The following is a 10,715-nucleotide window of genomic DNA, read 5'->3' on the forward strand; positions in this document are numbered from 1 at the left end:
TGGGCAGGGAAGTGGAGGTTGAATGCCTCCACCTAGCGAGGTAGGGTTAGGAGTCCTATTTGGGGGAGGAGGGATGGGAGGATTAGATTATGCCCAAGGAGGCTGAACCCCAGACTGAATCAACAGGTGGCAGGGGAGTCTCCGGTTTATTTGATTACTTTTCTTTTCTTTTTAAACCGGGAGGCGGAGGGTGTCGGAGACAGCTGGCAGGGTCCAAGACGAGCGGGCAGGCGAACGCGGAACGTTTGCCCCGCCACATATCCCCCCGGGGGCTCACAGTGACCTAGCCACCCTCCCCGGCCTCAGACTTGAGGCCACTGTTTCTGTGTCTCCGGTTTGTCACTCAGGGTACAGTGGAGACCAGGGAGTGGAACAGGGACTGCCCCCCGCCCCAATTCTTCCCAGAGGAGAAAGGGGACTCTAGTCCAGGCGCTGGGAGGGCGGAGGGGGTGAAGCTGAGCAAGCCCTGGGGAATTGCAGTCTAAGGCCGGGCTGATCTGTCCGCTGCCCTGCTCCTGGTGGGCGGGTGGGATTGGTTAGGGGTGGGGACTGGCCGCTCATACTGGCCGCTCCACGGCGTACTGGCACGGGCTGAGGTTGGCGGCCGGGGCAGTTCCGGGCACTGCGGGATAACTGAAGGAGGCGTGCTGTTTGGCTTTGAGCCGCAGACTGGCCAGGCTGGAGTTACACGGGTCCCGATATACGTAAGGGGAGGAGGCGGCGGCGGCTGCTGCGGCTGCCGAGGCGTAGGGGCAAGAGACGGCCCCCGAAGACACGGCAGCCGGGGCCAGCCCCGCAGGACCCCCGCCCAAACCCTGCAGGCCTCCTGGGCCGGCCACGGCGCCCGCAGCGCCCGCAGCAGCCGTGGGTACCATGGAGGCAGCGGTGGCGATGGAGCCCGGAGGAGAGAACACAGGCTGCGAGGCCAGAGGGCCCACGTTGACCGAGTTGAAGGCGAAGGGAAAGGTCTTGGCTGCAAGAGGCGGGGCCAAGGCCTTAGGAGGCCAGTTCCCGTAGGAGTACCCGGGATACAGCTCCTCGTAGGGAGGCACCAGGCCGCCCAGCGACGCCCCGAAGCCGCCTTTGCACAACTCGGCTTGCTGGCTCCTCTCCCGCTTCCGCCACTTGGCCCGGCGATTTTTGAACCATACCTGGGGACATGAGGGGGTCAGAAAGGGCAGGTGTCACAGGGAGGACCCGATAGACCGAGAAACAGTAGGGGTCAGGGGGACTCAGGTCAAGGGGAAAAGGAAAATGAGCTGGGCATCGCTTCTATGGGGGAGACAAAAGAGTGGGAGGCAACAGTGAATCTAGCTTAGGTGAGGTGAGGAGCCAGCGGAAGGTGGGGCGGGGTTAGGAAGCAGGCAGACGATTGGCTGGCCCGGTAGGGTGGAGCCACGGAAGGCGGGGCGAAACTGGCCATCCGAGGCTAGGTGGGTCCAGGTATGTGTGAAGGAAAGTATTTGTAAGAAAGACTAAGGGGGAGGGTCGGGGAGGGCAGAAGAGGGTTAACCCGGATAGCGTACGATGGGGCAGGGCAGGGCAGGGTAGGGTAGGGTAGAATAGGGTAGGGTAGGGTAGGGTAGGGTAGGGTAGAGGGGAAGAGGATCACTGAGGATGGGAAGAGGTATCCCCCATACCCGAACTCGAGCCTCGGTGAGGTTGGTCCACACTGCAATCTCTTCTCGGGTGCTCATATCTGGGTAGCGGTTTCGCTGAAACGTCGCTTCTAGCTCCTGCAGCTGTTGGCTGGTGAAATGCGTGCGCTGCCGTCGCTGCTTCTTCTTTAGGGAACCATCCTCAGTTGGGGACCCTCCAGGCAATTGAGATGGGGCCTTCTCCGTATCTGGATGGGGGTAAGGAAGAGCAGTCACCCTGGCAGGACCCAGGTCCCCCACTATGTCTAGGCCACTGTGTCCTCCTCCAATCACTGCAAGGGACACCCTACGCCCCAGCTAGTCCCTCACCAGGGCCCACCTTCTATTCTAGGCTTCTGAGCCAAGACCCTCTCACTCACCGCTATGTTCCTGGCCCTTGCAGCTGTGCTCCGGGTGAGGGGGGTGGGGAGTGCTGGCATCAGACAGAGACAGTGCAGGGCTCCTGGCCTCAGCCTCACTCAGCAGGGCAAACTCCATGGGGCCCACAGCAGGGTGGCTTTGGAGGCAAGGAGGGAGGATGGTCAGTGGGAAATCTGAAATTGGCAACCTAGGCTTTACTACCCCTGCCTCCACCAGTACCTAGGCTGTACAACTAGGAATCATGATCCACTCTGCATTCTCAGCACCATATGCAAACAGTTGCCAAATCTTATTGACTCCTCCTTTACAATATCTCATGCATATGCTCCCTTCTTTCTACTCTTGCCATAATCACCCTTGTTCAAGCCCTCATTACTTCTTACCTCCACTATTACAATAGTCATAGCATATTGGCCCTTTAGACCCATCGCTTTCTAATCCATCCTCCATGCAACTGCCAGATTGATATTCCTAAATCATAGGTCTGACCATGTCGCTCCTCTGCTCAAGAAACTTCAGTTACTCCCCATTGCCATGAAGATAAAAGATAATCTCTCTTGACCCTTAACATTCTCCTCAGTCTAAACTATCTTTCCTGGCTGATTACATCTTCCTCCCACTCACACACTCTATGCTACAGCCAGATTGTGCCATCTTCTTCCTCTGGGCATTAGGTTGCTTCCTGATGACTAAAATGTTCTCCCTTCTCATCTCTACCTCTTAGAATCCCTAGTTCCCTTTAGAGTTCAGCTCAAGTACTATATCCTTCAAGAAGTCTTTCAGATTCCTCCAGTGGTTCTCAGCTTCTTCCAAATCACTGTGTGTTCTGTATAAATCTTGTATTTACTTCTCTGAAAACATATTATATTCACACAGATACCCTATGGGATATAAACTCCTTGAGGGCAGGAGCTGTTTCATTTTTGTATCTGGTGCTGAGCCCTTAGTGGGCACTTTAATAAATGCCTGGTAATTTCTGGGTTGCACCAAAGTGGGATGTGTCAGTATTCCTTACTGGTCAAGTGAGGTAAAGTGGCTATGGTTGTTTCCATCTATACCAGTGTCTAAGTCCTAGAAAGAAAAGTTTATCCTCAGAGGGCTCTGTTTGAACACACACACACACACACACACACACACATGTCCAGACAGACATCTGTTGATGTTCCTTTCTCCCTATATGAATAACTACATGCACATACAGACACTACACAAATGGTCTTCCTCCTACATCCACACTTAGAACCCTAACACACACAACTCATACCCCCTGTTGTCTGATGCCCTGCTCTGAGTTTACATGTAATGCAGAATGATATACCCTATAACATACTGCACTCTCTCCACAGTAATCTCATAAATACATATTCATAGACACATAAGTAACCACAAACATTCCCATACATATCCTATACACACCCCCTTCATGTACAACCCCTTTCTGTCTCCTGTAGGCTTACTTGGAGAAACCACTGTTAGGCTCAGCTTCAATCCATTCAATTCAACTTAACAAACATTTGTAAGCACCTGTTACATACATTGCTACACTAGAGATTGAAGACATGAAAAACTAAAAAGAAACATATTCTGCCATCAAGGAACTTACATTTTACTAGATGGGAAAGCCCTAGGAATTTAGCTCCTAAGGTATTTCTAACTCCAGGACAGACCCCCATGTCCTATTTTATACTGTCCTGGACAGTGACCCCCCCTAAAGCTTTGACTTCTTAAGGGCCTTGAAGGACTTATTCTGGTGGGAGAGGGGCTCCCCAAAGGGGTATAGGGATTCCAGCATTTCTTTATGGGGAAGGGGGCTAGGCATTCTGAGGTAATCCTGTCCTGGCAGACAGTGAGGAAGTGTTAATCTGCCATATCAAGCCAGAGTAGTAGTGGAGTGGAGTTCTATGCAAAACTCTGCATCATAGCATTAATATAGTGGATAAGCCTCAACTGAGTCATACCTCACTTTGCTTCCTCTGAATTTGTTGAAAGTCCTTCCTGGGAAGGAGCAGATGGACATTTATTTGCAGACGGTAATGCCTCTTTTCTCTACCCAACTGTAAAGGATTACAGCTGCCCCTATCCTCAACACAGTTATATCCTCCCCCATCATTCCGTGGGCATGCCCAGCCAACAATCTTTTCAGCCACTAGTGACTACCAGTCACTCTCGGAAATCACTACCCATCTTATTCAGTCAAAAAAGTCTCCCCCTTGTCTATCCCCTTAACTCATCCCTCCGCGACAAGAATTGAGGGCCTGAGCCAAAACCGGGAATGGCTCCCAGTTTTTCCTATAGCCAAAAAAACTTGATACTTCACTATTCCAGCCTCAGCTTCAAAATTTCTTTTTCTGGATCTAGAGAAGTGAGTCTTGGAGACCAGAAGGGAAGAAGGAAAACATGGGAGAGGTCAGGCAGTACGAGGGCCCTCAAGACCCTCCTCTAGGTGGATCAGGTCACCCAGAAAGTATAAACAGAAACCTTGGGATAGTAAAGAGATACCAGAGTTGAGCCTTCCAGAAGCAGATTCAACATCTTTTACTCTTTCCCTATAATTTCAACTTTCCTGCCAATTCCTACATACTCACCCATCCTTCCCAGATCTCTGGGTATAAATGTTAGTCAATAAAAAGAACCTTATTCTTTAGAATAGGTTCAAAGTTTTCTTCCATGTTTAGCTCTCTGGGGATGAGAACATATAGGGCAGAAAGATCATATATCTCATTTCCCTACCAACTTAGAATCCTCCCTCTACCCCCTGTCCATTTACTATCTGAGTATGAGAAGAAAAAAAGAAAAGAGACCAAACTCAGGAGTCCATCTGTTTTTTTCCCTACTCCTTGTCTTTCTGATATATCCCAGAGTCTTGACCAGGCCCTCCCTTCCCTGGGTGCTGTGAGTGGTTAGGAACCCACCTCAGGGTACTGCTGTACCCATAAAGAGCAAAGGAGAAGGGTCCAAGGATGCCCAGATAGTAGAGCAGGTACCTAGATGGTATAGATAGATAGAATACATGACTTGAATTTGAATCCTTGCTTGGACCCTTACTAGCTGCATGACCCTGGGTAAGTCACTCAACCTCTCTGTGCCTTAGTTTCCCATCAGTAAAATGGGGATAATAATAGCACCATACCTCACACGATTGTTATGAGGATCAAATGGGTTTTATAAATGCTTTATAAATGCTAGCTGTTATTATTAAATGAGTCCTCACATATTATTATTAAATGACATCTCACATATTACCATACGTCTTTGGGCCTGGGATTTTGTTTGTCTTGGACAATATCCATCTCTATCTCCCAAGCAATCTTTCAATCTCTGGACCTTGGTTTCTTCCTATATTTGAGGTGGAAGCAGCAAGCATGTAGAAGACTAGCAACCAGAGAAGAAAAAGAAGACAGAGGCTAACACTCATCCAATTCACAGGGTTCAAGTTCACTACAGTGGTTATTCATATACTTACATGGAGACAGAGTGACATTTGTACACACAACTGCCTATACATGCTCTTCTCCATGGATATAAATACACAACTCAAAGAAAAAGGTGGTCACACGCAGAAACGATCTCCTACACATCTACTATTACTTGCTATCATTCATACACAGAAATACTCACTCAGACACTCAAACTCAGACAGACATACCCACATGGAGACACAGCCTTCTCACCCTTGCTCTGTGACAGTGACAGCTGCTTTGAATGCTTTGGAGTCTGTGGCTCTCCCCACTTGGGCCTCTTTCCACCCCAGCCCCCAGCCCCTCAGCAGGCAGGCTCCAGGAGCTGCTGACTCTCCCCAAGGGAAAGCGGAAAGTGGATGGTTTGGATGCTCAGCTGGGAGAAATCCTGAGAGGTTCTCTGGGAGAAGAGACAGGACTCGAGCTTCACCAAAGAACCCAATGAAAGCAGAGTGGGAAGAGGATGGAACATGACCCCACTTCTCAAGACCCGTTTCCCCTCACATCCCCTGTTCTCTTAGCTATTACAGCTACATCTCTGTTCCCATAGTCCTCTGTGGAGAACTCTTACTCCTCTAATGAGGACAATTATGGGTTATGGGGAGGATACATTACTCTGAGCTCAGCAGTGAAAGTGTGAATTGTAGCAAACAGTTGAACCTGGAGATAAGATGTGAGCTGAGAACTACCTCTAGAACAAGGGATGGGTCAGAAGTGGAGACCTGAGGAAGACAGCTGCCTGTGATCTTATCATGGGGAAAGAGCATAACAAAAGGAAAGATGAGGAAAGTCCTGATGTTTGGAATAAAAGTCAACTTATGAAAAAGAAAGGAGAGAACCCTAGAGAGTGGGCACTACCCCAAGTTAGAGGAGAGGGTAGAAACCAGAGCTCCCTAGAACAGACCGTATTATCAAAAGGCAATGAGAGGAGTATTGGAGCAGGGAGGCAGGTGGTGATCAGTTGGGAGGGGGCAGTTTATCATTAATCTAGGCTAGACACAAGTTGAATGTGGAAGACCCTGCATTTAACAGAAGTCAGGATTCTGGAAGTGAGGGACAAAGGGCAGAAATCAGGGAGCAGGCAGAATTTAGCACATAAAACAAAATCAGTAGTGGTAAGACACAACAAACAAGTCTTGATGTGGCTCAAGATACCACCACAAACATAAGCCTAGAATAGGATCTTTACTTTCCGTCCCTTCTATACTTTTGGTTGGTGTGGGTGTTTCCCAACTCTGTGGCAAGAGGAAACCAGAGCTAGAAGTAGTTGGAGGCCTGTAGGGGGGCTGAGATCCTGCCTGGAGCTAGGATTGCAGGAAAGTTCTGAACAGAGAGGGAAGATCAAAATAGTTTGGACTCATTAAGAAGAGGATCCAGACCAGTGGTGGGGGATCTGGGGCCTCAAGGCCACATGTGGCCCTCTAGGTCCTTGAGTTTGGCCCTTTGAGTTCTGGGAAGTTTGGATTCAGTCAAAGGGCCGCATTTGAGGACCTAGAGGGCCACATGTGGCCTCGAAGCCTGAGGTTCCTCACCTCTGATCCAGACTGGTCAGGGAGAGAGAAGAGCAAGATGACAAAATATCTGGGGAACATAATGAGGTCCTGTCAGAGCAGTAGATCCAAGGTCAGTGAAGTTTTGATCCCAAACTGGTAGGGCAGAGAAGATGTGAACCTGGGCTTATTTCCAAAAGAAAATAACCTTTCTTTCCCTGAAGCCCCAAACAGAGTGACCATAAAGAAGGTCAATTACAGAGTTACAGGGCCATTGTCATTTTGACTCAAATCCTGATGGGAAGACCTGAAGTCTAGATTGGAGGGAGACTTCTTTCAGAAACCAAATGGAAGGAGCTCAAGCTGGGCCTATAGGCACGGACAAAGGAAGGAGAGAAGAAGTACTTGATTCATACCATTCTGTGGCACAGCATGGCAAAGAAGTACTGAGAAGGACACCAAAGCAAGGGGATCATTAAAGACTTGGTCAGTACTGTGAGATTGAAGCTCTGCTGTCCCCGGAAGCAGGATCAGTGTCTTTCATCCCAGAGGCTACAAACACGTTCAAAATCCGTGACCCGCTGTGTCCTGAAACCATCTGAACTGAACTGACACAGGTAGGAGTTATCAGAGAAGAGTTTAGACCCAAAAGCTTCAGCCCAGACAAGAACCTCACGTCCTCAGGTGCTGGCAGCGTGAAACTGGGGAACTTAAGTTACCAAAGAGTAAGAATAAAAGGTAGTAGGTAATTAGGTCAACCAGTTCATCACACCTTTTATGTATAAGGACATTTATGGCAAGTAGCTTTACTTAAACATCCTGTGTGCCCAGCTCTGCGCTAGCTGCTGAGGAAGAAACAAGAAAAATGTACAATAATTCCTGTCCTGACTTCCAGCAGTTTCTAGCATAGTTGAAAAGACAAGACTTAAGCAAATCACAATAAGACACCGTGCAATTAAATTCCTGAATGAATCACATAGACTCTAACAAAGGGCTGTACTTGAGGACTCGGAGGGCCATATGTGGCCTTGAGGTCACAGGTTACTCACCCCTGTATCTAATGCTATAGAGTCTGAAAAACTTGCTATGGTCTGATGCTGTCTGATGTGGTCTGAAGCTTAATGGAAGAGATAGGACCTGAACTAAGCCCCAAAAAGCCAGGTGGGATTTAGATTTGTTGTTGTTATTGAGTCATTCAGCTGTGTCCAACTCTATGTGACATTATGGACTTTTGTCCATTGGGTTTTATTGGCAAATTTACTAGAGTGGCTTGCCATGTCCTTCTCCATTGGGTCCCAATATTACAGATGAGGAACTAAGGCCAAATAGGGGTTAAGTGACTTGCCCAGGGTCACACACCTATTAAATGTCTGAGGTCCAATTGGAACTCAACATCATCTTGGCTCCAAGTCTAGGACTCTATTGATTGTACCACACTAGGTGATTAGATAAGACTGAGAGAAAAGTAGAGAGCCTTCCAAAAGAAGAAAGCAGAGTGAACGAGGATGCAAAGTTGGGAATAAACATGTCCTGTCTGAAGGATAGGAGGGTACTAACCTCGCTGAGGTACAGTATACATGATAAAGAGAAGTGTGCAAACTGGCAAGGTAAGTGGGGACCAGGCCAGGTTAAGATGCTGAACCTTATTCTATAGGAAATGGGGAAGCCATTGAAAGTTTATGAGCAGGAGAATAATAGTAGAGGAACTGTACTTTAGGAAGATTAATTTGGCAACTTAAGCACAATGAACTAGAGAGGGAGAAAGAGAGAGAGAGAGAGAGACTGAGACAGAGACACAGAGAGAGAGATACAGAGAGAGACAAAGAGAGACAGAGAGATGGAGACAGAGACACAGAGAGAGACAGAGACAAAGAGAAAGAGAGGGAGAAACAGAGAAAGAGAGAGAGATGGAGACAGACACAGAGAGACAGAGATAAAGAGAGAGATAGAGAGAGATAAACAGAGAAACACAGAGAGAGAGAGAGACAGACAGACAGACAGACAGAGAGATGAGATTGGGAGGAACCTCAGCATACCGATACCTTCCTCGGGAAGCTGGGGCTGCCTCAGGTTGAGTGACCAACAGATTCTGTAGTGATGATAACCTAACTTAACCATGATTCAGTTCTTAGTTTGTATTGGTAGCAATTCCTTGCTTTTGTTGCAGAGAAATAAGGCGGCCAGCAGTGGCCAGGGCAGATGCAGGGTGTTGTAACTTAGCAGATAATAAGAAACTTAAGAAAGTAAGAAAAGCACACATTTTAGAATCAAACATCCAAGTTAACTACTGGTGACTGAACCCACAGATTATTTGACTTTTTTTTGCCACACAGACCTCCTCCAGAGGCTGCTAATGAGCCGACTGGGAACGAAACTTGAAACTCAGCTATCTGGGATTGGTAACAAAAGAAGAGGGGCTTGCGGTATCCATCTTAGTGGGAATTGTGGGTTCACTGAGTAGACCTGACTCCTCATCCCATTTATTGCCCAGTGCGTGGCCATCTCTAGGAAGGCTATTAGAGGATGAATGTGTGGATTGATCGTCCTGTTCCTCATTCTTGCAGGTTGACTCTCAATGTGTATTAAGCATTTTCTAGGAAAAATTCGATGATATCTTTGTTCTTACTTTATTTTGTCCCCTTTTCTCTCCCAAAGAACTGCTGTAATTATATCAAAGTGGAAAGTCAAAATGTAATGAGAGACTAACTCAGGACTTTCAGAGTCGGAAAAAAGGAAAGAAAAAATCTCTTTTCTCCAAAATGCTGTTCTGTGTAACTCAGCTTTCAACAATCATACATCCAGGGAAGACCACCCTACCTTATATACATAAACAAAAACCTCTGCAAACTCTTGAGGGATTTTTTTTCCCTACTGAGTAAAAAGTTTGGTTTTGTAAAGTTCTTAAGGGGGGAAAATCAAATTTACTGGTCAATTATTTTTTAATAAAACTATTTCAGTAATAATAGTTATACTGTATTTGAAGTTTATTCGACTTAATTCAAAAGCTGTGAGCCAATTCTTAGTTTGCTATAGTCTTTCTAGGTTTCTCTGAAATAAGTGGGATTCTGAAAACAAAATCTGTAGATGTGATGAGAAAATTTTAGCTCACAAAAATAGCCCATGATAATCTTAGAGGTATAGGAAACAAAACTGTTACACATTTACCATGTGTTGATTTTTAACCTTTTGTTATAGCTACAAATGTTAATTTGACCAAAATGCTTGAAATATGCGTTTTAGACTTTCCATTAGTATTTTAGGGATGTTTTAAGTGTTAATAAAGACCCTCACAGATAATAAGAACAAAGGTAGTCAAGACTTGTGAATAAAAAAGTGAAATTGATTTCTAAAAACAAAAAAAGGGAGGGGGGAATACAACTAGGTGGCACAGTGGATAGAGTAGCAGCCCTGGAGTCAGGAGAACCTGAGTTCAAATTTGGCCTCAGACACTTACTGGGCAAGTCACTTAACCCTGATTGCCCCACCCCCCCAAATAAAAGTAGTAGTGTGTTGAAATAGTCTGGGCGTGAAGTGATGAAAACTAGGGTAGGGGTAGGGCAGTGGCAAAGGGGGACAGATCTGAAAGACACATTCTCTAACCTTCACCATTGTCCCTGCTGTCTTTTAGCTCACTTTCTACCACGTACCCTTCCTACCCTAGGACTGGATGGATACAATGCAAGGAAGATTAGGAGAAAGAAGGTGACATGAGTTCAAGGTCTATAACCTTGGCTATGGGAACTGTGCCA

General features: G+C 47.0%; 1 protein-coding gene across 1 annotated transcript; it reads right to left on the bottom strand.

Annotated features, from left to right (window-relative positions):
* Nucleotides 1–511: 511 nt before the first annotated feature.
* Nucleotides 512–2,135, bottom strand: PITX3 (paired like homeodomain 3). The gene is made up of 3 exons (XM_072620919.1): nt 2,018–2,135; nt 1,641–1,846; nt 512–1,151 (listed from the first exon to the last, which is right to left on the bottom strand). The coding sequence occupies exons 1-3, from the start codon at nt 2,133–2,135 to the stop codon at nt 558–560; spliced, it is 918 nt and encodes a 305-aa protein (XP_072477020.1). The 3' UTR covers nt 512–557.
* Nucleotides 2,136–10,715: the final 8,580 nt, after the last annotated feature.

This window comes from Notamacropus eugenii, chromosome 1 (genome assembly GCF_028372415.1).
Source record: "Notamacropus eugenii isolate mMacEug1 chromosome 1, mMacEug1.pri_v2, whole genome shotgun sequence".
In the NCBI taxonomy this organism is placed as follows: Eukaryota; Metazoa; Chordata; class Mammalia; order Diprotodontia; family Macropodidae; genus Notamacropus; species Notamacropus eugenii.

Coding starts and splice junctions, on each gene's coding strand:
- PITX3 (XM_072620919.1), bottom strand. CDS start 2,135: ATGGAGTTTGCCCTGCTGAGTGAGGCTGAGGCCAGGAGCCCTGCACTG. Junction 1,847..2,017: donor CAAGGGCCAGGAACATAGCG/GTGAGTGAGAGG, acceptor ACCCCCATCCAG/ATACGGAGAAGGCCCCATCT. Junction 1,152..1,640: donor TCACCGAGGCTCGAGTTCGG/GTATGGGGGATA, acceptor TCATGTCCCCAG/GTATGGTTCAAAAATCGCCG.